This window comes from Haemorhous mexicanus, chromosome 1 (assembly GCF_027477595.1).
Source record: "Haemorhous mexicanus isolate bHaeMex1 chromosome 1, bHaeMex1.pri, whole genome shotgun sequence".
Lineage (NCBI taxonomy): Eukaryota > Metazoa > Chordata > Aves > Passeriformes > Fringillidae > Haemorhous > Haemorhous mexicanus.
This window is the reverse complement of record NC_082341.1, coordinates 10,628,985-10,655,268: the sequence shown is the minus strand read 5'-3', so window position 1 is coordinate 10,655,268 and position 26,284 is coordinate 10,628,985. Positions and strand designations below refer to the sequence as shown.

Sequence of the window (26,284 nt, the reverse complement as noted above, 5' to 3'; positions counted from 1 at the left end):
TCAGATGTTTTCCTGAAGTTCAGGACAGGCTCACTGAAGTGACTGGGATGTTTGGCAGAGGAAGAGGATCAATCCTTTTATTTCCTCCTGGAGCTGTTGTGTTTCACTCTTGGAGAGGTCCTGACCATGGCTTTTTCTCCATGGCAGACAACAAACTAGAGGACTGATGCAACCCTCAGTGGGAATTGACAGAGACCTCTGAAGTGACCAGCACACATAAAAACTGAATTCAGGCTTTTATTTTGCAGTTCATCCCAAAGGGAGTCAAGACCTTTTTTCTATGGTACAGATCAGCCATGGGCTCATATCCAGACCAACAAGCTGGGCTCACTCACCCCAGCACTCATCATCCCATTGGGATGGATGGATGGATGGATGGATGGATGGATGGATGGATGGATGGATGGATGGATGGATGGATGGAAGGATGGATGGATGCCAGCAATATATCTAACAGGGACATGAGGGAGATGAAGGTTCCAGTTAGCTCCATTTGACACTGTGGATGAAGTTCTGAATGTCTCCCTGCTAGAGCACTACCTACCAAAGACACCGCTGAACTTCTTGTGCCTCTTATTTTGCTCCCTTTCCATGACCAAATGAAAGTTGGCCAATTCAGTCATAAACTCCTGGGAATCTGTGGAAGTCAATGACAAATTCTAGCCAGTTTGTAACATTATTAAAGAGCAGTTAATAGTCTTGGATGGGAGAGCATCTCTACAGGACTGCATCATGGATAAACTCCATGTTCTGTAAAAATAGGAAAAAAAAAAAGAGATAAAACTGTGATATTAAAAAAGAGCTTGTTTTCAGTAAAACAGATGCTAAAATATTACAAATACCCTGACAGACTCAGCAAAGCTACAAGCTGAAAAGGAATCCTGTTTGTCAGAAACAGGCTTTGACACTTCTTTCTGAACTGCTTGTTCACCAGCTGTCTTGCCCCATCAGTGGGATATCTGAGTTGGGCTATGGTCTCTTAAAGAATATAGAGCAACCCGTGACCCAGACAAAATAATTCCTGCCCAGCACTGAACCCAGACAGGTATTTTTGCTTTTGCTACAGTGTCCCACTCTGACTGCAGCAGGGCATCAGCTCAGCACCAGCCTGGAAACCCACCCAGGAGACTGGTGATGCTCCATCTCCAGACCAAGCCAGGGACATCTCTGCCCTCACCCAGGGGATGAATTCAACTCTGGGCTAAGTCATCCTGGGGCTTATAGTGCAGAGTCTGGGTTGGAGGCTTGAGATTGGAGGGCATACCCTGAGGCTCAGCAATATCTTTTTCCAGCCATTTTTACTCAACCCACTGCTTTTATTTGCCTGATCTCCATGGCAGGGTCTGCTGTGGTTTGTTTGTGTGAAACAGCAGCTGAAACCCAGCTTGGTCACTTTGCCTGTCTTGTGGGCCTGCCTTAAGGCTGGATGTTGTGACATTTCTATGTTATCTAAATTAGACCCAACCTCATCAGATCCCAGCTGCTCCTAAGAAAGTGCAATGTCACATCCATCCCCTGCCATCTCCCAAGCACGTGCCACTGAGGGTTTTTTTTCACCACAGCTTACAAGATCTGGTTCTCACTGCAGTTTTCCCCAGGCATGTTCACTATTCAATTTTGTCCCCACCTTGCAGTCTATATTTAGGACTGGCTTGTAGGACTGATTGCTGGGTGTGCCATGGCGCATCTGCCTCAACCAAGAGATGCAGGCAGCTCCATTCTTCCCATTGTTCCATTGCTAAATCACTAATTCATTTTACATCAAAACATCAGAGAGGATTTTGAAAGCCTTACTCACAAAAATGAGCATTTACTCATATTAATAAGCTTCCTTATGTTATGGGTGTGCTTCCATGCCTATTCAATGAATAAAAGAATATGACCTCTCAGTCACACTGTTAGGAGGCAGATCTAGCTCTAATTTTGGTTTTACCCTTTCCTGATTCTCTCGAGACTTCCAGACAGTCACATCTGTACCTGATTCTTTCTGAGCCTGACTGGAGGCATGTAGAAACACAGGCAAGGAGCTCAGTGCCAAGGTACAATCTTGCCAGTCCACACAGAAGGAAAGAAGAAGGTGGTGGGTTGTTGGGCCAATTTATCCTTCACCCCAGCTACAGGACAGATTTAACCCTTCAGATGCCATGAAGAGCACAAGATATGCTGCTTGACTCTAATTTGAAGAGAGAACAAATTATTTTCTTACAACTTTCTCAAAGTCTGAGGAAGCTGAGAATAACTATGAGGTTAAAAACAGGGGGCAAAGCAATTATGGCTAACTTGCAGTCTCATATTTCCATGGAAGATCAAAGTAACCCATGTGCTACAGGAAAGACTCATTCCCAGTGCAGTGTTTCAGCATTTCTGCAAATGTTGCTCCCTCCTTAGTTTAAAGTAGATTTTTCTAAAGAAATGGTTCTTCCAGTATCTTATATTAACATACATTTCCATCTCCCATATACACATATTTATAGATATAGATATATTTTTACATATAAATGTTCATTCCAGCTGTATCAGTCCCATCTCCTCTTTTAATATCAGTCTTGGTTTATGACCTCAAGTAATTTGCAAGAGGAATGCAACTTGTAGTTCTGAGCTTCTAATTTGAAGTCCACAAAACAAAATCTTAAGTAAAACTTCTTTAAAGGATTGTAGGATTGTCCAGTCATTAAAAAGATGGTACCTCTTTCTGAGGCACATTTTCCTAGCTATGAGAGTCACACGTTGTACCAGCATGTGTCTCCTATTCAGATTTATTTGTGATGGATGTTAAATAAATTTGTTCTAGGAATTAAGTTGGAAAGTGGACCGACCAGCCTTATTGCATTTAAACTTGTAACTCTGACACTGCCTCTCTTTTCTATGTTTGAGCAACCTGAACAACTTTGTTTTGGTAATTTATATACAAAACATGTACTGGCATGTCATCATTTTAAGTAGAGTTACATTTTGACAGCAGGGTGGTACAGTGAATGAGGTGAGACAAAAGAAAGAGTCCTTGGTTAGGCTCTAAATAACTGACTAATGCTCAGATTTTATGTCCTCATTTAACTTTCACTGGCTCAAAGTAACTGAGTGGCTCAATTAATCCTCATAAGACAAAGCAATTGCATTGCTGTTCTAATCCAGGCTGCAGAGGAAAAAACACCCTGTTGTTTTCAAAGAAAGCAACTGCTGTACCAAGCCAGGGTCCTGGACAATTTATTTAGTGTCAATTTGTGACAGCCCCCAAGATCTGTGCTGCCATGTCTGTGCATTTAATGTCATGGACCTGGACATAATTGCTTGTCATGAATGTTGCGAAGTCCATTAAGGAGCTTATTGCCTTCAGGGGAGAGCCAGAGCTGCACCTGGGATCCACGTGGCTTTGTCTGCAGAGACCTGCTGCAGGACTTCCTCATCCTTTGTTCCATGGCCCATCAGAAATCAGATATGAAATATTCCCATCACCTTAAGCAGCTGAAAAATTTGCTCTGATGGCTTGGTGAGGAGTGTGCTCACGTGGTGGACTGGTGTTTTATGGTTCATTATCTCTATTGCAAGGGTGGTCACACACATTGTGCACTCAAAACCGTTCATAATTAATAATAATAATAATAATAATAATAATAATAATAATAATAATAATAATAATAATAATAATAATAATAATAATATATTACATGCAAATTATTAGATAGCAAATTTCCTCATTAGTCTTCCCACTGTGTTCACCACCACAATATCTGAAATATATAGCTAAAAAAGGAGTGTGAACACGCTGAGTTTGGTGGTGCCTGCCTTTTGACAATGAGCAGGATGAAGATGTTTCCTACTCACAGGTAGGAGCTGGGTGACTCCAGGGTACCTAGAACAGGAGGTACAAACACTAAGGTGACATAAAGGTGTAATTTGAATTTTTTCCTCAGACTATTTTGCCTTTTAATCCTAAATCCCCTTCAGGAAAAAGTGAGGACTAAGTACTGCAAAAAGAAGATTGTTACATATGCTTTTTTCTTTTCAAAGAGGAGGTAGTTCTCATTATAGCCAGCAATATAATGAATGGAACATTCACCCAGGATGTAGGTGATAGGTTAAATTCCTTTCTATTACTGTGGAAATGTCCCACTGATTTCATATATATTATTAGTTCTTCTTTGATCCAGTGAATGTGCACAGTGATCAGATTCTGTACTCTTTGCTGACTGTCAATTTTTGCTGGCTTTAGCTCCTTCTTCCCATGTAGACTTTGCATCATATCTCGTCTTTGAAAGTATTAATAGTTTCTTTGCCACTACCTTGGTGCTGGGAAGCAGCATTGGTCTTCAAAATAAATCTGTTCAGGGTTCATCAGACAATGGCTTGTTTCATTTTCTGTTTTATTTAAACAAACCATCTTTTACATATGTAAGTTTCGCTGTATGAACCTTTATATATATGTATATGGGCCTGTGAGTAATGCCTCAGCACCACATGAGTCCCTGAGGTTTGTTTCCCAGCATCTGTCCCTGTTAGAGGCAAGAGGAGATGGCCACTGAGCAGCATTAGAGAAGAGACCAATTCCCAGGGCAGCTGCCTGGAGAGAGGAAAGGCAGGGGCTGCGCTGGGGTTTTATCGATTGCAATGCAGACACACACTTTGCTATGGTGCAGTGCCACTCCAGGCTGACATGGGAGAGGTTTTCTGACAGCTCTGAAGGTCTGATGGCCTTGTACCCACTGAACATCAGCTGCCTCCCTTTGGTGAGTGAGTAACTGGGAAGCTGCAGGGCAAAACTTAGGGGATTACTTTAGAGGTGAGCATGTAGAAAGGCTCGTGACAATAAAAGTAAGAACACACAGGTGGAGGTGGATTTGTTTTGAATTTGTATCTTTTTCAGAGGTCAGATTGGCATTTCCCATGCATGACTGCAGGGTAGCTCCAACACAGGACACAGAATCACTGCAGGTTAAGCACAGCAAACAGCATTCCTGCAGGTTGGGCACACATCCTCTGCCACAGATTCACCACTTTCATTCACATTTCACCTGTGTAGGTTCTTATATCTCATGGCAGGGTCAAGGGCTTTTGCTTGATGTATGAAGCAGCAGGAAACAAGGCTGCTCAGGATTCATCTGGATAAAGTTCCTTTTTTTTTTTTTTTTTTTTTCCTGTAGCTTCAATTGCTTGCTGTCTAATTATCCAGCACACTTACCAGTGCTCATTCAGATAAAACAGATCTAGGGGAAAGCTGGTGCTTCTAACTCATCATTTGCAACTGTATGAGACTGCAACTGTATCAGATGTCCCCTTATGAATATGACTGACAAAGTTTAATAATTAATGTTTCAAAAAAAACGAGCTGATGAGGCAAACAATACTCATTTCCTTCAGTGAAAAATCAGCCTTTCTGGTATGAGTTAATTCATAATCATCTGCCTTGAATTGCAGCACAACAAAACTATTTCTTCCAGTCTTCTGTGTAGAAATAGGAAAAGAAATAATTAGCATGTGATGACGGAACTGCAAAGGGTATCTTTAGTTCAACCATGTAGTCTGCTGCACTAGCCACATGTGGAATTCAATATTTTGATTTCAAATGAGAGCACTTACTACATTCCTCATTGTATAAATGATTGTGCAGGCATTGGTAAATAGGATTACATAAAGGCCTGACTCATGGGATGCTGTATTAGAAAGGACAAACTGATGGGGAGCATCCCATGAAAGGTCTCAACATTTCTGCAGATTGAATAAAATTATCAAGCAATTGCAATCACAAATTTTGCTAGAATCTCTTCCTTATAATACTGAATGAAGATTCCCTTACTGTATCATGAAAGGAAAAAAATTAAAAGAAAAAGAGTCTGGTATCCCAAATTGACCCTTAAATCATGTTTAGTAAAAAAAATATTAGGAGGAAGGGAAAATCTGGACTTCCAGGAAAAAAAAATCTTATCAAATGCCCAACTAGAAATTATATGAAGAGTGGTAGACCATAATCTCTGAAACTGGCTCTTTAAAACTGTATATCCCATTCTCATCAGGAGTGGGTCAGAAGAAAAACTTTATGCAAAGCTGATACTGCTATTTGTCAAATCCAAGGGTTCAATGGGAAACATTGAAGTATTTTGAGTACTATAAAATGAAGAAGAAATGCTATTGTTGCTGTTCCTGCTTGGTCTATTATCTTCTGTAATGAAGGAATGATATCCTACTCAAATACACTTTAGTTCAATCACTGATGAATCAGGAGTTCCTCCCATACTCCCATCAAAGATTCTTGAACATCTGCAGAATCTAAGCTTCATTTTTTAAATGAAATCATTTCTAATCTCTGTATTTGAAGGGGAAAAAACTTCAACTTTCAAGTATGAACTGAATACAGACTGATGCTTTTTTCTGTTATGAGCTAAGATAATAAATCAATAGCAATATGAAAGATGAAATCCCTCCCCATCTCCCACCTTTCATTTCAGTAGTCTGAAGACTCTGAAGATGGTCTCTGAAGGGTGATTTTACTGTCAATATTGTTATCAATTTATTTTTCTGACAAAGGCTGTGAGGAACATGGAAATTGGACTGAGAGATCCTTCTGGGTCACAGAATTGACCTTCCTGCCATGGCAGCACTACAACATACAGCTGCCTCCAAAGATGAACAGTGCTATTTTTCAATCTAACATTATTTTTTGGCCCACACTATTCCTATTAAAGGCTTCACTGCTTCAGGGTAGCAGGTACTGTCTTCTAAAACCAAGGCCAAGTGTATTCAACATCAGCTTATACCCATCTGAGAGTGCGCCAGCACCACTCTTAAGTGTGAATTGCTCTTCACCTTTCTTGATGTTATCCCCACAATGAGTTTAGCAGTGATCACACCCTGCTCTCAGCCTTCACTTGCCAGACCAAACAAGTGAAGGTCTGTAAATCCCCTTGAAGCTGGCCACTGCCCTGATCCAGCTGGAATTGTGTAGCATATTTCGAATAAGACTCACCAGCAATGTTATGTAAGTGCCAATAATATTATCCTGGTTTTGCTGGGGAAAGTCTCCTGAGAATCTTTCCCTTTTTTTAAATTCTGGCAGGTCTGAGAAGCAGTAACCAATAAGAATTATCCAGACTGATGAGGTTATTTAAAATGTGCCTGTGGGCACCCAATTAACAGAGTGCCAACTCTTTGACTGCTGAGACAGGACTGGTGAGGCTGAGGTCCCCAGGCATCTCAGAGCCTGGAAAGAAGAAGAGGAACAAGGAGAATTAGTTATTATTTCTTAAGTAATTGTTTTTGTAATACATTTTTTAAGCCCAAATTCTCTTACCATGCTAATTTTTCCTGCCCTGGTGGTGGCACTCTTTGCTTCACAAGAGAGACCAGTAAGAAAAGCCAGGGACTGCACAGAGCAAGGAGGAGGCTGGTGCATGAAAGGTTCTGGTAAACCCGACAGGGGGGAGAGGGAGCTGGCAGCAAGAAATCCATCCTGAGGACACTCCTTGTCACAAGAGTGCCACTGCAGGGTGCTCCTATCAGCCCAGCACTCTGTATTATCCATTTGAATGGCTGCCTTATGACATGGCAAGTCCCCACCATGATGGGAATTTTCAAAAAAGATACATTATAATAAAATGCAAATAGTGCATTGTGTCTGAAAATGCCCATATCTGAGTGGGCAGCATAATGACATTAATTCAAGCTTCTAAACAATATCACTGCTATTGGTATTGATCTGACACCCACAATTTATATTAATGGGCTATATGCAGAGTTTAGTTACTCCCTTCTAAAATATCACCTTGAAATTTTCCACTGCTGATAGCACACAGGGGTGGGTCTCTTTCCAGAGCAGGTAATTGAAATGTGGCCAGAGACAAAGGAATGGGAAACAGCAGAGATGGAGACAGAACATCTATGTAAGAGTTTGTAATAAAAGAGGAGAAGAAAGAGGATAAAATGTTACTAAAATGGCCTGTACTATGGACTGGCTATATTTGTATAGAATGACCATGTCTCTTGCTGAGGGTCTCTCAATTACACAGATATAGGATAATAATTTGCTTTTGCTATCAGCTTGGCCCAAGAGAAGTGTTCTGGCCCCCTCACTAAGGTGAAGCTTCAGCAGCAGGAAAAGGGCCAAGCAGACTTTTTGCCTTGAGCCATACATACCCAAAGCTACCAAACCAGCTTTTGCTGGTGGGCAGAAACATCCCTGAGGAGAGCAATCCCTGAGCTGCAGCACTTGGAGCACCCAGCCACCACTAGAGAGAGCACTCCAGATCTTGTCTCAGGCAACACAGAGCTTGCACTCAGGTAAGGAGGTGAGAACTTGACTTGTGATGCACGAAGACCTGCTCCACCAGTGAAGGGTTTCACTCTAACCCACGCTTAAAGCATGGCTGGGCTGGGCTGGTGGAGATGCAATTCCAGTTCCCTTGGGGCCAAGCCCATAAAGACACCTTAGCCTGAATTTAAAAGCACTTCAACAAATCTTCCATCTTTATGAATTCTAGGTTAGGCTAAAAACACAAGTTATGTGGTCTGATCACTGAGAGTGAGCACTCAGGACCTCTTTCCCACTCTTTGATATTGGTCTAGGGACAGATAGCAGCACCAAGCCTTGATCCTGGGGAAATGAGTGCTGTAAGCCAAGCTTAAGTAAAAAAATATTTCCATTGCATACCTTTCCCAACCTTATGATGAAGAAAATTCACATGCTTGCTTCCCCAGATTTTCTACAGTTGTTTTTCCCCCACTTTTTTTCTGGCAGGATATTTATTTTCTCCAGCTGTGCTAGCTTGAAACTATAATTGCAAAGCTCATCTTCCAGTGTTTTCCAGTACCTGCATTCCATAACTATCAATCCTATTGAGGATGACATGGGAAACCAAGGGTTTGCTGTTCTCATAAACATCCCAGAATGTCTGATAGATACATAGCACTCTGGAAAATTTCCTGATAGCCTGTAATCTTCAAGAATCCCATAGCAAAAATAATTCATGTAACCAGAAACAAGAAGGAAAGATGCATGTTATCTGAATATAATTCCAGTGTCCTCTGACCTAATTGCTTGAAAAGCTTGAAATAAATCTGATGGGGTGTAAGGACTGTAGAGTTTTCTCACTGTCCAGGAAACACAGTCCTGCTTTCCTGGGCTTTTCACGTTAATTCTGTGCAGTATCACAGATAATACTCAGACATTTCTTGCTGTGTGGGTAGGACTAATGCAAGATGGTGCTGATGCAAATATAGCTTGCTTGCTGAAAGCGAGTTGGAAAATTGTTTCACATGTTCACTAAGCTATACCCTGTGAGGCACATTTCAAAATGCATTCAGAAGTGGATGTTATTTCTGTGCATCAAGAACATAAATTACAATCCAGGTTTCATAGAGACAGCAGAAGATGTACCTACCAGAACAGAGAGAGCATAGGTTAAAGACAAACAATTGAATTTCCCAGTTTAATGAGTGATCACAGACCGCCTGAGGCACTGCACCTCACCATGTACAGGTCCCTCCCCTCTGGCAAATGTGAAGTAAAACAGCGAGCAGAACTGATTTGCAAGCTGGCAGGAGTGACCATGACACTGGCCCAGCTGATGTCCAGCAGTGTGTCCAACCAGGAGTCACATCTTCTCTGCAGGCTGCACACTCACCATTTTTCTGGTCCAGCCTCAGGAAAATCAGGTGCTACCAGCACCCCTCAGCTTTGGGAGAGAAAGGAGCCCCTGACACTGTGCACAGAGGGGCTGCCAGCCCCTGAGCTGTTGCCTTGTTGAATGGATCTCCAAAGGTCTTTAGAAGTTCCTTTGATCTGTTGTGATGCTGAATACAGAATCTTGTTGTGGATTTAATGGGATCCAGATAAGCTCAGCATTCCTGGAAACCAGGCTGCTTAAATCTGTTGGCATTAAATATACTTAAGGTTTGTTTGTTTTTTTTTTTTTTTTTTTTTGTAATAATTACCTAAGGCGTTGAGTCAGCATTTTAATGTCAGGGGTAATAGAAAGCAAAGCTTTGTCTGCAGTGAACCAGTCACCCTTTTCATGAAGTGATTAAGGCAAGAGACAATCACAGTCAGAGTACACTGTTCCTTAGTCACACATGCAGTGCGGGGTGTCTCAGGAGCTGTCATCACCTTTTCACTGGACAATGCAGGGATTTTTGTACTCCAAAGAAAGTTGTGTAACCTGCTAGCTGGGTGCACCTGTGCATTCAGAAATAACCTGGAGTATCAGCAAGCCCAGATGCTGAAGAACAGTCAAGTTTCAGGGCTTGTTCCTTGACCTTTTGCATATTGCTGAGCATGGCTTGATTTTTGTATGAAAAAAAGTCTTATTTAATAATAGTCTACATTCACTTTTTGCAAGAGGCATGGCCAAGTACTAAGTAAACTCTGTGTTAAGGTTTGTGGTGAGTTCCATTCCATGCTCTCATTTTAACCATTGTGGCATCCCCATTTCCTGACCCTGTACCTCCCGTGCTATCTCCCAACATGAGCTGCACTGGACATGATTTCATCTGCACTCATTAAAGACAGAAACCATCTCACTATGTATCTGAAAGATACTTCTGCATTAAAAACTACATTCTATCTTTCTGAGGTAATTTCTACTTGAGCTATCTAAGTCTTGATTAATGTACATGCATATCTGATGTGTCAAGTATTCTTCTCTGTGGCCTTTTACAACATGGTTTGACTGCAAAAAGTCTTTGAATATTCATATGAGTACTAGAAAGCCTATTAATGGCTACAGTTTGGGAACATTTTAAACCAAAGACATGAAGGTCAGATTGGATGGGGCTTTGAGTAACCTGGTCTAGGGAAAGGTGTCCCTGCCCATGTGCTAAAGGATCTTTAAGGTGACTTCCAACAAAAATAATTCAATACAGTATTTTTCCACACAGCTTTTACTCATGTATCAACCTTTTTGTCACTGAATATAATCTTCTAGCTTTTTGGCTGTAAGTAACCTACAATGAGAAAAAAACCTTAAGCTCCTTTTTTTTCAGTTAATTTTTTTTTTTTTTTTAATGAACATGACTTCTTGCCTTTATTCCTTTCTGCTGAATTTGGCAGAGGAGAAAAAGACACTGGAGTGCTGCAGACTTTGTTGAAATGGATGGTGGCAGAGGAAGGAGACCCCAGTTGCTGTCCCAGAAAGAAGGGCAATGGGTCAAGCCTGGGTGCACTGAGGTGTAGAGCCTTGCCATGGGGACTGGACACTGAGGAGGAACAGGGCTGAACCCCCCACTCCCTCATTACAGTTTGAAGGGAGTGAAAAGATGTCTCTCTCTCTCTCTTGCCCTCCATCAGGGAAAGCCAAATGTAACAATTCTGATCTATATTTACCACAGAAAGACAGAGTAAAAAAACACTGTACGTAATTTATCTTGAATTTGAACAAAAAGGACACAAATCCAAACCAAGTAAAATTCCCAGTAGCCATCTAGTACATTTCTCCCCAGCCAATGTAACTCCAGCTGAAAGCAGGAGGTATGTATTCTGTCTCCCTAAGAAAAGCTCAGGCTCTTAATATATTACCAACTAGGATTAGCATTATGTATGGATTGTTTTAATGGTTTATTGACATGCTAGTGAATGAAGCACTTTGCTTTATTAGTATCATTTAAGCCTATATTAGAAAAGCCATTACAGAATTTAATTCCTAATAGCAATAATAATAACAATCTAGATTTTTGAAGGAAAGGCAAAACTAGTTATTTGTCAATTCCACAGTACAACCACAGAACAAGCAATGATCCTAAAAGCATACGAAATTCTGAGTTGATCACAGAACTGATAGCAGAGTATCTCGAGAGTTTCTAAATGCCATTTTGTTCACAGGGGTAATTTAACCTTTATGTGACATCCCTAAAATAATCAATCATATCTGAATTACACAGAGCATTTTTTTTCTGATGTATGCCTTTCCATGAACTTACCCATCACAATTATGCCCCAGCATTACCCTTTCACTAAACTGCAAGTAGTTTACAATTAAAAAATTGTCCATAAGTGGTTATACTGTAACATACAAAAAACCTGAAGGCTATTTCTTTGAAAAGTATCCATTTCATACAATAACAGTGATTGATTATGCAACATCTATTTTATGCTTTCAAGCTACATGAAAAGAATGCTTCTCCTGTGGCATTTAAAAACAAGAGAACACAGGGAGGGGGTTTCCCCCTTTCTGTAACAGAAATAAGCATGAAAGGGACAAAATTTCCCTTTCAGGTGCCTGAAGAAAGCTGAAATAATTGGGCAGGTGGTGAGCCATTCAGGGCTCACTGGCAAAGCCATTCAGGTGTCACTGGCAAAAGGTGAGCATGTGCCACCAGGTCTTGGCATTAATGTTACCTGAAAAGCGAGTGAACAGCAGTTCCTAGGAGCAGGAGCATTTCACATCCCTTGCTTGCTCTGAGCCCAGGAGCCAGCAGCTCTCTCCTACCCACCTGCAGCACCTCTTTCACCAGCAGTTTAGGCACCATCCCTGCAGGCTCTCTCCTGCTTTCAGAGACAGAATACCCACTTGTCACAGCCCAGGCTGATCCCTCATCCCAGGGCAAAAAAGCCCCTGGGACTGCTCTGCCCAAAGCTTTGGGTCAGAGAGGAGCTTTTCAGAAGCAAAGTCCCCAAGAGCACAAAGTCCCCCGTTTGGTGGCTGGGGTCCCAGGGCACAAGGGAATGGGAGGAGTGTGGATTATGAGAGGCAGGGAAGACAGAGACATCTGGCTTTAGAACTGAAAGATGAAGCTGGGGATCTGGGAGGTTTGTCCCTGGTGTGTTCAGAAACCAAGGTCTTAGCCAAATGAAAACATTATATAAAAGAATGTATCAAATTCATATAAACTGCATTTTCATCTTGAAAATGCACTCAAGCGAGATATCAAGTGGCTACTCTGGCTAAAGACATAATAATGTCCTCTTCCCTTGTGTGTGTGAAGTAGTCATACCATGAGTTTTTTCAAATGAAATCCCAGAAAACATTACATGATGATCTGGAGTTAGCTCACCTGTGCTGAAACAACATCACAGCTCAGAGACGGGTGAAATCTTGAAAAAACTGTGAATCAAATTTTTTCCTGCAATACAAAGTGTTTTATTATTTTTTCCAGAGGAACAAGGTATAAGAAAACCAAGGACACAAATTAACTCAATGGGAAGAAGTTTTTCTTACCAATAACAAAAAATTACAAAGCATCAGTGCATTTAACAAACTTTCTATACAAAGAAGGTTGAGGAAAAGGAGGTAATTGCTTGAAATCTTCCCTTGGGCAGAATTGCATCTGAATAAATTATTTTAATAGTTCATGACACTAAGTCTTCCCTATAATAGACAGTCACACCAATTTAAGTGGTGTAACCATTCTGGCTTTGGATTAATGGCACTTCATCTTCGTTTTGTTTTGTTCCCAACCAATGCAAGTTAACTGACATAACTTCAGTTTAATTTGAAACAAAAGTGGTTTAGATAATTTTTAACTAAAACTGCTTAGAAGCTATCTGTATTCTATTCCCATGTCATCTGGAAGCCTCACATCAAAATGAAGATGTTCATATACAGGCTTGTACCAAAAATATACAAAGGTTTGAATTTCACCCCATCTATTTTTTCCCTGCTCATTAGTACCCAGACAAAGCCAAGGTCAGGCACTCACTTGCTTCCAGCGGTTCAGCACTTCATACATCTGATAACACTGCAAGGCAAGGCAAGGTCCTCCTCTTGCCTCTGAGGTGATGTAGGAGAGGTTTTAAAGGTCAGTAAACAGATCAGCTAAAAATCAGACCAAGACCAAAAAGAGGAGGAAAAGAGAATGAAGTAAGATCAAGGTGTGTGATTGAAACCTGCTCTTGGAATGCAGGGTTGCTCTGTTTGGAGAATACTAAGCTCTCCTGCTTTCTCCAAAAAGCAAGATTTAATTACCAGAAAGTGAAAACTTATCACTCTTAATTGTGATGAAAGGGCATTTTTGTAAAATCTCAAGGACAGTCTTAAAACCAGAAGCAAATACTGGAGGCATTTTAATGCATAAGAATTGTATCAGTCCTTAAGTAAAGTGAAATTGCTTCCTTATATTGCTAAAAAAAGTCTGATGTTAGATAACCATGGTATCTTTGGAAGTCATGGCATTCCCTGGAGAAACACACAAGTACTATTAAATAAGTGGTCCTCACAACACCTGATCACTTAAGTAAATATAATTCCCTTTCTACACAGCTAGATGTGACCCTGTTCTCTGGATGATAACCCCAAAAAATTAAATTAAATTATTTTACTATTAGCTCCAATGCCTCTGGAAGCCAGCAGACAGGTGTCTTAAAAGCATTAAGAAGATGAAGAAACAAGTAATATTAAACTTTGGAACTAGAGTTCCCAGCTGTCAATCCTGACCTGAATTTCCCAGACTATTTGAAACACAAATGTAAAAGCTTGTCACCAAAAGTTAAACAGTATAAAGATGATTAATCTGAGCTGCTGACATGGGGTTGTAGGCCAGTGATGTCGTGTTTGTGGACTTTCAGTATTTCCTGGTAAGAATAGCTCCCAGGGCCAGAGAGAAGAGGGGGCAGGAAGCACTGTCTGCTGTTATTAAAATGGTCCACTGAGCTCATGCCTTTAAGGAGGCTCAGCCAAATAAAGAGTCAAACATTAACCTTTTTAGCTCAGAAAGGAAAGAAAAAAAAGTCCACGCACAATGAAAATCAGTACAGTGGTGAGCCGTGTCCTCTCTGCAGCCCTGGTCCTGCCCAGGTGTTTGGTCCCCCTCTCCTGCCAGATGTGGCTGCTCCCAGTGGTACTCACCATGGGGTGCATTTGTTCACACACTGGGGACACCAAGCCCAGGTTTCTCATTTTAGAAATACATATTAATTAATAGAATCAGAGCCATTTAGCTTAGAAAAGACCTCTAAGTTCATCAAGTCCAACCATAATTCATTAATCTGCTGCCTAAGCAAGGTGAAGATTAAATCAATGACCTAAACATTTCCAGAAAGCACACAGGAATGAAAATAACTGCTGGTTAATCCTGTTTCCAGAACTGAACTAGACTTCTATGCAATTATTTAACAAAAATGGACATAAATTCACAAGTAAGATATTCCTCTTCTGTGCCTCCCTGAGGCAGTGATAAATCATGCCTCTTAAATAACAAGAGGGAATGTAGTTGGAGTCTTTGCCTGTAGAATCAAGTTAGTGCAAAATCCTGGGTTTTGCACTCATGAATCAAATAAGGAAACATCATACAAGGGAGAAAACTTCTGGCCTGTTTCATTAATGGCCATGTAAACAGCAAACACTTGCCATTTTAACTCTGGCAGGATGTTTTTTGCAAATGGCCAGTGAGAATTTTTTTCAGCATAAAGGTTTAAAAGACAATAGGAAGCCAGTTCTTCCAGAACAAGTATTTCTATGAAGGAGCTTGAGTACAGTTCTCTTCAAATGTTCTCCAGGTCTCAGCGAGTCCTAAAAGACTTCAGCTCATACAGAAGCTGGTACTGCAACCTTGAGTACAGAGAAATGTTGAAGACATCTGTCAGAACCTCATGGTAATGTTAGAAGGAAGAAGTGGCTCCTAAAGAAAAAGGAGTGTGGGAGTTTCAGGATGGGATCAAATTAGACAATTTCCTCAAAAAAAGAGAAAAATCAGCTTGCCTATGGCAATTGCTCACAGGTGAAGAGCCTGGCCATAAGGAAACAAAGATTGCTGGCCAGCTGGGGGGAATGAGGGTTGACTTCCCAGAGGGCATCCCTGAGGTTGCACTGGGTTTGCTGGAGGCTGACCAAAATGGGCACTTTCTTTTTGGGAATAAGTATCCAGAACCAGCAGAGCCAGCACTGAGGTGCACAGACTAGAAGGTGATGAAGAGCTAAGACTGAGGACTAGTTGTTTGGGTTTAGCTGAGTTACATTCTTACATGGATTGTGATGGTGAAAGTGATGATGACAGTAGAATTTTCTCAAATGTAAAATTACTGCCTCAGAAATACAAAAGCTTTCTACTTTCAGAAAGACAGCTGAAATCAGTTGATGCAGGTAAGCAGCGAGATCAGTAATTGTCATATGTTTACTGCCATTTGTGCAAAATTGCTAATGGTAGATGTCAGATGTAAGACAGTATGTAATTGGAGCAGATTGTAAAGATAATTATAGCACACTTCTCAGACTACAATTCAAGTTTGGTTTTTTTTTTTTTTTTTGGTTGCCAAGGAAGAAAAGGTTGAAAATGAAAAGGTGGTGCTGCAGACATTGTGAAAGTGTGTGCTAGATGGGCGCCATTTTTGCTTCCAAAAGTCACTGATAATTCAGGTTCTACATCTTGTTGGCATAAATGCTCTAAGTCTTAACATAACAAACTAGCTTCTATTGCAGCTGGGAAAACAAGAAAAAATTTACTCCTCTCAGAGTGTATTTTTTTCTATGCCCACTTAATATTTAAGCCACAGAGATACTGAAATTCTTTGGATGTGCATCTGTTGCTCTGCACTAACAAAGAGTAACTTATCATTCTGATTATTAGCAAGAAAGCATGAAACTCTCCTAGGACTACTGAAAATATCAAAAACATTCAAAAGTGGAATGTTTTGAATTTTTAGAATGCACCATCACTTCAGATGGCAATCTTAATTATAACTTTGTGTGATAATAATGAAACTGAAATGGATTTAATCTATCTCGGGTAGTAGAAATTGGGCAAAATGGTCAATGGCTAAAACATCCTTTTATTTTTAATAGAAAAATAAGTAAGTTATTTTTATACATTAATTGAACATTAATCTGTTGTAATTTCCATGTTCTTTAGATAAGGTAAAGATGGTCAGCTCAGAGAGGCATATTAGATAACAGAATATTGCATATATTAGTTTTACAGTGTGCCAACAGTTTTGTATGACATCTTAAAGCACCAATCTGCCTTTCTGTTGCTAAAAAATATGATATAATGAATTAACTGGAGGCCAAGCTATTAAAAAGTTCTAGTTCTTTTTTCATCCATGAATGTTTTCCTTAAAAAACTTTACAGAAAAAAACCTGGAAAATGTAAAGGAATTTACTCCAGGAAATTTGCTCTCCTATACTCAACTTCACATTTATTTACTCCAGGAAATTTGCTCTCCTATACTCAACTTCACGTTTCTACTTCAGTAGATTAAAAAATTCACTAAAAAGTTTAATAATTTTGTTGAAGAAAAGCGGATGACTTTTCCAAAACATTAAGCATCACTGTTGTTTCAAACCTTGATGAGAGGGTGAGAGACCAGCTGTGCCTGTGTGTGTTTGGATCTTTTTCTGTATTACAGAATATTCTTGCAGAATATCAGGACATTTCCTATCTCCAGATTCCAGTACCCTCAAATTCTCTGAACTTGTGAAATGTGTTATCAATTCCAACCTCAAACAGAGCAGTGGGGAGGATCTTTATTTTGTGTAAACAGGTTTTGCCAGACTGCAGGAGCCTAATAAACACATCTTATGTGGGACTAACTTAAAAACCAAAGTTAATTTAAACTGTGCCAAGGAAAGGTTTTTATAAGATTTTTGCTTTTAATAAAAAGAACGATGTATGAAAATCATTAAAATGCACAAAATACCATTGTAAAAAACACCACAAATGTATAGTAATCAAATAGCTCCCTTCAGAACAATGGAAATACAACACAGAGAGAGAGCTATCTAATATATTAAGGGAAAATATATCTCCCAAGGTTTCCTTTTCCTTCATTTTTCTGTGCAGTACCTCACATTTAGCCAAAAAAAAATCCCTTTTATGCATCTTAGCTCAAACCCAGTTTCATCAGCATGTGAGCTAATATGCCAAACTATGTGCAGAAAGAGCTCAGGCATGAATTCATGTTCCCTGCTGCCAGCTGTGCTATGAGGCCAGTAAGCTCTGGCACAGGGAGAGGAGGAGAAAGGAACTTTGTAGTTCCCCCACCACCAGAGCTCATCTGCAGTGGTGGGAAGGAAGAAAATGACTGAAGGTTATGAAGTTTCCTCTCAGCTGTCCAGGATTTGCTGCTCACTTTCCTGTATGCTGAGGTAGATCACTCTGTCCATGGTATTCATTTGGCTTTCCTGGGATTCACTTTCATAAACCACAGTGAGTTAAGAGAGGGACATCTAAATTATTTCAAAGTATTAAGACAGAGAATCAAATGCCCAGATATGCAGCAATTAACATCTGCCATGTGCCCACAGTAATTAAACAGATCTCAGGTGTCTAAACAGCTTGGAGAAATGGAATATGGTGCTTGCATAGGGGGCACAACAGAGAATGAAAATCATATGTGAGAAAGGCTGAGTGGCTTTCTTATGGCTTCCCTTCCCCTTCCTCTTCCTTTTCTCTTTGCCTCCCTTTCCCTTCCCTTCTCCATCTCTTCTCTCTCCCCTTCCACTTCCCCAAGACAAAAATTTGAAGATGTGATTGGATTTAAATTTTAAGCATGAAAAGAAATTAGAACCCAACCTGGAAATAATTATAGAACCCTTTGCATGCCATGCATGGGAAATTTGATTAATTTATCTTACTAATGAATTCTTTTGCTATTTACAGTCGACATTGGGGAGCCATCCAGACACATATGTGGTAGATACAGCAAAAGAATAATACATTTCATGATCTGTTTGTGAGACATGAGCAGACAGATGCAAATAGATGGAATGGAAGCGGAGAGGTGAAGGGGAACAAATAAATTGACTTCAGCAGCAAAAAAAAGGAAAGTAGTACATCTTTGCATAAGCAATGCCAGACAATCATGTTCATCCCATCCCACAGTAGGATTATTTCCTACAGCATATTCATGATTGCTTTGTCTACTCTGGTTTTAATGTTTCAAATTATGGGGATTCCACCATTTCCTTTGAGAGCCTCCTCTGAAGTCTAATGCTGCTCATCCCCTGGAAGCTTTCCCTGATACATGTTTCAGCTGCTGTTCCTATTTCCATTACATTACTCAGTTATATCCTCTTTACTCTGCTTTTCTCCCAGCTTCAACTTCCCTGGTGCTTCTGCCTTTCAAATCATCATGGGCAGCTGTTTGGGCCATCTCTTGCTGTTATTTCACAAACTGAGTAAGCATTTCTGTAATCTCTTCTTATAACTCAGTCCCTCAAGGCAGCTGATTACTATGGTTGTTTTTTTTGAATGCCTCCTGCTTTTGACTTTTTTTTGCTACATTGGCCAAATCCCCACTCCTCCCCTCTCTCAGACAAAAGAGAAGCTGACCTGTTCATTCACAGACACAGTCTTCTTGCTTTTGCTAAGGTGTGCATTTTAGGTGCTTTAAGTTAACAGTGTCTCTACACAAGAGCTTTTTCCTTTCCCTAAATATTTTTATTGCCTTGTGCCTTTCCTAAAGTTGAGATATACTGATATACTGCAAATGTTTTCTAGTATAGACCTGCCCTTGGGCTAAATCTCTGCAAATGTGAATACATCTTTTGCTGTGAGAGAGCTAGGAAAAATATCTTTACCTAAGCAAGGTCAGTTCTATGTGGTCCTTCAGAGGTTTCACTCAGGTATCAATACCATAAGGTGATCCATAGTCACCAGTAGGATTTGACTGCTACATATGTACTGTTAAGTAAAAATACACTTCTTTCTGACCGTGCTAATTAATCACTGCATCCAAAATGCAAATAGTATCTTGCTCTTCTGGGAGTCTAGAACTTACCCAAGTCACAACCTCTTACCCATAAAAACCTAAAAGGATCTATGAATAAAGACCAGCTAGTCAAAAGTCCTGACTTGCTTCTTTTTCATTGCAATTCCAGTGTTTCATCAAAACTATTGTGCAAATTTGTATGCTTGAGATTTCCTTCCTGGAGTTTGGGCTCTGACACTTTGCATAAATAAGAAATGTCTCCTCTAGAGATCAGCCAAGGGGAATCAGTGGGCTTTCCAGAGGAGGCTGCCATGGCCTCATGCACATCCCCATGCCAGGGCTCAGCTGTTGGAGCCCATGTCAAGGCTCCCACAGCAGTCACCTCTGTCTGCACCTCGCCCCAGGTGATGGGATGACCCTGCCTGCCCAAGGGGGCCCTGTAGACCCCAAAGCTCTCCACAGGAGCCAAGACCAAGGACATCATCCCGACTGTTTGCTGAATTCAGCCATTTCCACTTCTGCTGGATGACATCCAACCCCAAGTGATCACTCTTCCCTTCAAAGCACCCAACAGCTGGCTTGCCATGGAAGAGACAAGAAAATTCAGGCACAGTGTGAGTGTTCAACCACTTCTCTTTAGGTCCCTTTATACAACTACCTGAAAGGAAAAATCTGGGAAGTGGTGAAAAAACACCCTCAGTATAGACTCTGTAATGATTAGGGAACAAGTTGAATAATCATATTGTATCAGCATGGTGAAGTAAAGTTGCAGCTCAGAGATACACACTGGTGAATGCAGCTGGACCACCACAAAGCCTTCCCTTGCCTCCCTGTTGGCTGCCTGCATCACATTTGAAAAAGCCACTTCTGCAGAAGGCTGATACTTTCAGCCTATTTCATCCCACTTAACACAATAAACAAACAAAACTCAGATTCTCAGGTAGGAACCCTGGAGCACATTTGGATTTAATTGCTTTTCTTTGTTTAGATCTGGATGTAATGAACAAGAAAGACCTGGATATTTTTTTGAATGTCTGTATTTGAAACATTCAGTGTCCAACAAAAGGTAAAAATTCTTACTCCTGGGCAGCACAGTGCTGGAGGAGAGGCAGTTGTATGGCCCTAAATAATGTGTGTCACCATGCTGCTGAAAGCAATGGCCCTTCTCAAAGGAGGCTGATCAGGTGGGTTTCCTCCTCACTGCATTGAAGAGAAGCCCACGAGAGTTTACTAGAAAACAACATATAAGACAACAAAACAAAGAGCAGCACCATAAAATTAAGGGACACTGTGTGTGCTCAAGCCTTGTTTACAGCAGGCAAACTCACCAAAGTATCCCAACCTGTTCTGCTGCTGGTCTGGCTGGAGCGATGCTGGCATGGGCCAGGGTTGGGTGTAAACAGCTCTCCAGTCTGGGGCTGGGAAGCAGTGAAAACATGAGAAACCACCAGCCCTGCACACGCTGCAGGAATCACTCCAGTGCTAATGCCTGTGCAGCACAGCTGTAACACGACATTATTTGGTTTCCTTCCACAACGTAATAAAATACTACTTTCTTTAGTATAGTTGCAGCCTAAGCTTTATCTTTTCAAGGAACTCCTACATCATTTTCTTTCCCTGACTAGAACTGTAAGCTGACCTGGGGATGATTATGACTTTTCCTTTCTGCTAACATTGTGTCCCACAAAGACCTGTCCTACCTTTGGGGCTCCCAAGGAGTTTTGAAACCATAGGTGATGTGGTGTTTTGCTCCTTCCTTCTCATGAGGGATTAAAACAACCCACCAAATATAGGCCAAACTACTAACCCCAGCCAGAGGGAGGGAGGGAAGGAGGGAGGGAAGGAAGGAAGGAAGGAAGGAAGTGGTGGAAGGAAGTGGCGGAAGGAAGGAAGTGGCGGAAGGAAGTGGCGGAAGGAAGGAAGGAAGGAAGGAAGGGAGGGAGCTCCTTGTGGAATACATTTGTTGATTTAAAAGGTAATTTTATTAAATGTTTTCAAAACATTCCCTCTTTTGTTGGAGTGGTGTAATTAAGAGTCCTCAGTCCTTTTTACCATGTTCCCCAGATACTGGTTCAGCGTCAACTGGTACATGTGTCAACTTCGTTCTTGATCATCATATTAAAATTGCTACTCTTCCATGGTAATGTCCAACCATGGTTTAGTGATATATGCACCAGAATTGCCGTGGCTTGCTTGAAACAGAATAGAATAGAATAGAATAGAATAGAATAGAATAGAATAGAATAGAATAGAATAGAATAGAATAATTTCGTTTGGGAAAGACCCCTAAGATCATCGAGTCCCACTGTTAACCTGACACCGTGCAGTCCTCCATTGGCTGTACGCAGAGAATAGGAGCGAAGATAGGGCTAGGCTGGAAGTTGTTCGGCAGGTGGGGAAGGGAAAGGGGGCACAGGGTTTCGGAGTCGAATCTCCGCCTGCCTCGACCACATCACTCTTTCCCCGCCTTCCGCGTGTAGCCCCGGTCCTGGGAGCTGGCATGGGTGAAAGGCAGTGCAGCCCTGCCCGCGCTCCCCCCGCACCGCCGGCTCCGCACCCCCGACTCCACACGCCCCGCTGGAGCCCCGGCCTCGCACACCTCCGGCCCTGCACACCCCGGTCCCGCACAGCCCCGGCTCCGCACACCCTGTACAGCCTGCACACCCTTCACATCCCGCACACCCCTCACACCCTGCACACCCCTCACATCCCGCACACCCCTCACATCCCGCACACCCCTCACACCCCGCACACCCGGCCAGGCACACTCCGCACACCCCTCACGCCCCTCACACCCCATACACACCTCACACCCCTCACGCCCCTCACACCCCATACACCCCTCACGCCCCTCACACCCCTCACACCCCGCCGGCAGCCGCGGCCCCGGGACGCGCGGGGCGGGCGGGGCGGCCCGAGCAGCGCGGGGCGCCCCCTGCGGGCGGCGCTGGGGCGGCGCGGTCACGTGGATGTGACAGCGGCAGTGCCCGGCCAGCCCCAGTCGCGGCAGCGGCACCGCAGCGCCAGCGCCGCCGCCAGCCCGAGCCGGGCGGGGACAGCGGGGCCGGGGCCGGGGCGAGGCCAGGGGGAGCCGCCGCCGCGGTGCCGGGCGGCGGCGGGCGGGGGGTGGGCCGGGCGCGGCGAGGAGCCGATGCGGAGCGATCGCGGGCGGGCGGCGGGAGCAGCCATGGCGGGGCCCCGCTGAAGGAGGCGGCGAAGGAGGAGGAGGAGGAGAGGGGAGGAGAGGAGAAACCTCCGCATTCCCTCCCTCCGCGCCCCGTCCCCCCGCGCGGACCGCCCGCCCGCCCGCCTCCCCCTGCATGCCCGGCTGAGACCGCGGGGAGGACTCAGCCACCCGCCGCGGCCCCGCCGCCTTCCCGCGCCCCGCCAGCCGCGGACAAAGGGGGAGAGCGGGCAGCCAGAGGAGGGGAGAGCCCGTCCCCGCCGCACGAGCATGGCGGACCGCAGCCTGGAGAGCGTGTCCCTGCCGCTGGAGGTGCGGGCCCGGCTGGCCGAGCTGGAGCTGGAGCTCTCCGAAGGTAAAGGCGCGGCGGGGCGGGCGGCGGTGGGCGCGGGCGGCGCGGCAGCGGCGCGGCACCCCCGGCCCGCTCCCCCATCGCACACCCTCCGCCCTGCGGCCCTGCGGTGCCGGCCCCAGCCCGATGGCGCCCGGGGGGCTCCCCTGCCGGCCCCTGCCGCTGGCGGGGGACCCCGGCGCGGGGGTTTTGTTCTACCTGCGAGCCCCCCGCGCTCCGCCGCGGCGCGGGCGGGGGCGGCAGGGGGGCTCTGGCGGCGGGGCCCGGCCGCGCACGCGGTGGTGCGGGAGCTGGAACAATCCGTGGGGATGGCTTGTAGGGGCTTCTGCCCTGCCAGGGAAACGCGGCTTCGCGGAAACGTGCCGTGTACCTGCGTGCCAGCCCCGGCTGTGGCCGCATCGAGAGACTCCCACGGAGTCCACGCAGCGTGTGTGTGTCGGCTGCAATAAAACACCCCCTGATAAGGTCGTTGTGGACAATACCAGTCAGGTCACTCAGACGAAACGATATATATTTTTTTAATTGCGGTATTTTTTTAAAAATTTGTAATTGAAAGCTTTTGGTGGCTTCTTGGCGTGGTTGGTTGTGATGCTCCGCCGGTCCCCGGGCTGGGAAGGCGCGCACGCAGCCCGAGCTGTTGCCGTGGCAGGGAGGATGAGCAGGAGCCCCAGCCCGCCCTCCGCTCCTCAGCCCGGCTCCCGCTCCCATGCGTGCCATCGCCGGGGTAGGAGCGACAGGCAGGCAGCGAGGAGTGCCTGTCAGTGTCCTCGCTGATGGGCGCTGAGCGATCAGAGTCGTGAAGACGGTTTTAGTATATCAGATGTAATCGGTGACTCCGGGAGGACGAGAGTGGGCAGTATTCATATGTACTGATGCTAGCGTTGGCTTTTTCCTGAAACGCAAATCTGTTATTAGCTGCCCCCTCTTTTTTTTTTTTTTTTTGAATAATGCCCCCCAAATATCAGGGTTTGTTCACCACCAAGAGGCTACAGCACTTAATAGAAGGGACAAATGACCCAGCGTGTCCCAAATTAGTTATTGGAAGTGGTCAATATATTGAGCTGTCTGTCCGTCTTCTGTCTTTTTGTAACGGTTTGTAAGGGCTCCGAGCCAGAAAGTAAAATGCGCTGGAGCCAGTTTCATCAGCAGGGAGGAGCTGATGTTGACATTGCATTTTAACGCTTTGAGGGTGAAGAGGATGAACTACTGAGGTTGCTTGTGGCTCTCATTTCTATGCCTCCCCCTCCCTGATGGTACCCTGAAAACTTGAAGTGAGAGGAGTTGAATACGGTATTGCCTTTCTGTGATGCATTGCCAGTCCATTGGCCCTCGTCTGTGGTAGTGAGGGTGGGAAGAGCTGTTTGTATCATGGTACATGTAACGTTGTTGCTTTATGCAGAAAATGCTTCTTGGTGTGTCACATCATTGTCTACACACCAATGAGATACTAATTAAAACATCTGTTAGTAAATGCTTCCAAAAAACCTGAAATCAAACTGACATAGACCCTCAATAAATATGCTAATGTAGTGTACCAAAGTTGTAATACAGTTTTATGGTGCAGTTTCTGTTGCTGTAAGCATAATCCAAGAAAGCTCTGAGGAAGTGGGACATGGTTTGAAATTGGGCATCTGTATCTGCACTGCTGTAACTTCCCTGCAGCTAGATCTGGAATGAGTTTAGGCCACTGACAGTATCTTTCTTTATGTGCCACTGGCGTTACACCCAGCAGACGGGGTGGCTCATGTGTTCTGACTGTGGCAGCTTAAATGAGGATCAGTTGGAATTGGGAGGCAGGTAAAGAACAGGCAATATCACATTTTCAGTGTCTTCCCCCAGGCTGCTCTTGGTGTGTTCTTAGTCAAGTACATGACAGTGTTCAGTGCCTGAGAAAATGAAATAATTTACTACTTAAAGCTCCTACCTTTAGGCATGTTGCAACTCTTGACCTGTTCCCAAAATTAGTCCATAGAGAGAGTGGGATCAGTAATTTGTACAGTTTTATTGTGCTGTAGAAGTCATAGTCTGGCCATGCTACTCCTGAGTTAAATGGTTTTCAAGGCAACTCTGTGTTACTTTACACCCTGAACATGCAGTACCTTATGCTTGTGCTTTGCTTGGCCATAATGAGCCAGTCCACTGCCTTCATTCACTGAGATACACTTATGCAAGTGCATAAAAGTTCATATGATTGAGGTTTTAACATGTGTTCTGCTCATGATGTGTTAGGATGTCTCTGCTGCCTTTGTGAAGCAGGAGACTTTTGGAGGCAATAGGTAACTGCATGCTTTAATGTGTTTGGGTCTAATTGATAATATTGGGAGCAGAGTGACTGCTGTAATTTATGTCCCCTTTTAAAGTGCTTTCTCAAGTCAGACTTGCTAGGAAGACGTTTTTTCAAGTGCTACATTTCTGAAACATTGTATTTGTTGTATTGTTTGAGTGTGAGCTTTTATTTCTGGGTGCTGTGGGTCTTAGAGCTGCTGCCTGTACCCAAGCCACGTGGTTCTCTGTGCCAAAACCTGCTATGGCCAGTGCATCTTTAGGAACAGTTTCTGAAAGAGAGCTTCTGCTTTGTAGAGGAGCACCAGCAGGATTATTGCGTGGTTATTCCTCAGCTGTGAGCTAAAGCTGTCTCCTTCCTAGCTCTAGGAAGTGTGATAGCGTGGGTCCTACCCACGCAGTGCATCTTGAAACTGAACATAAAATAGCTGGTGTCCCTGTGCCCAGACCTGGTTACTGTGCCACTAGCACAGCGGGCACCGTGCAGGTGTTGCAATCACAGTCTTCCCTGGTAGTTGTCATCACGCGTTTCACTTTGGCCGTGGCACTTTCCCCACCCCGTGTAGCCAAATCCCGAGTTCCTTGTTCAGCTGCGCACTCAGCATTGCCTCACTGGCAGCAGAGATGTGGCAGGAGAGCCTCAGGAAGTGTCTGCTGGGCACGTGGCATGTGCTTTGCAGACCATAGAGCAAAGTGCTTTTTCTTCTTTTATTTTTTTTTAGCAGTGCTTGTTTGTTGTGCACTGCTTGCTTGTTGAAAGGGAGAAGGAAGGTCAGAAGGCATTTAATGGTGTTCTGGGAAGTTTGTCTCTGTGACAAGCCTAACCTGTTGGTTACTGTGGGCAAGCCACATACCTTCCACCTCCCCTTTGCTGTGGTCTGAATGGGCTTTTCTTGGTTTA

At 43.6% G+C, this 26,284-nt stretch overlaps 1 protein-coding gene and 1 long non-coding RNA gene across 6 annotated transcripts in view; one reads left to right on the top strand and one right to left on the bottom strand.

The window, feature by feature from the left end:
- Nucleotides 1–224: 224 nt before the first annotated feature.
- LOC132324006 (uncharacterized) lies at nucleotides 225–13,047 on the bottom strand. The gene is made up of 3 exons (XR_009485490.1): nucleotides 12,976–13,047; nucleotides 6,959–7,192; nucleotides 225–750 (listed from the first exon to the last, which is right to left on the bottom strand). It is a non-coding gene; the product is annotated as an uncharacterized LOC132324006 (long non-coding RNA).
- Nucleotides 13,048–22,733: 9,686 nt separating this feature from the next.
- DIP2C (disco interacting protein 2 homolog C) overlaps nucleotides 22,734–26,284 on the top strand; it is a 308,808-nt gene continuing 305,257 nt past the window's right edge. Inside the window, exon 1 of one of the 5 annotated variants that reach the window (XM_059839896.1) lies at nucleotides 22,734–23,103. In XM_059839896.1, the coding sequence (XP_059695879.1) occupies nucleotides 23,019–23,103 (85 nt within the window). In that variant the 5' untranslated portion in view covers nucleotides 22,734–23,018. The remainder of the gene's footprint in view (nucleotides 23,104–26,284) is intronic. The other 4 variants (XM_059839887.1, XM_059839905.1, XM_059839915.1 and 1 more) reach the window with 4 other exon arrangements.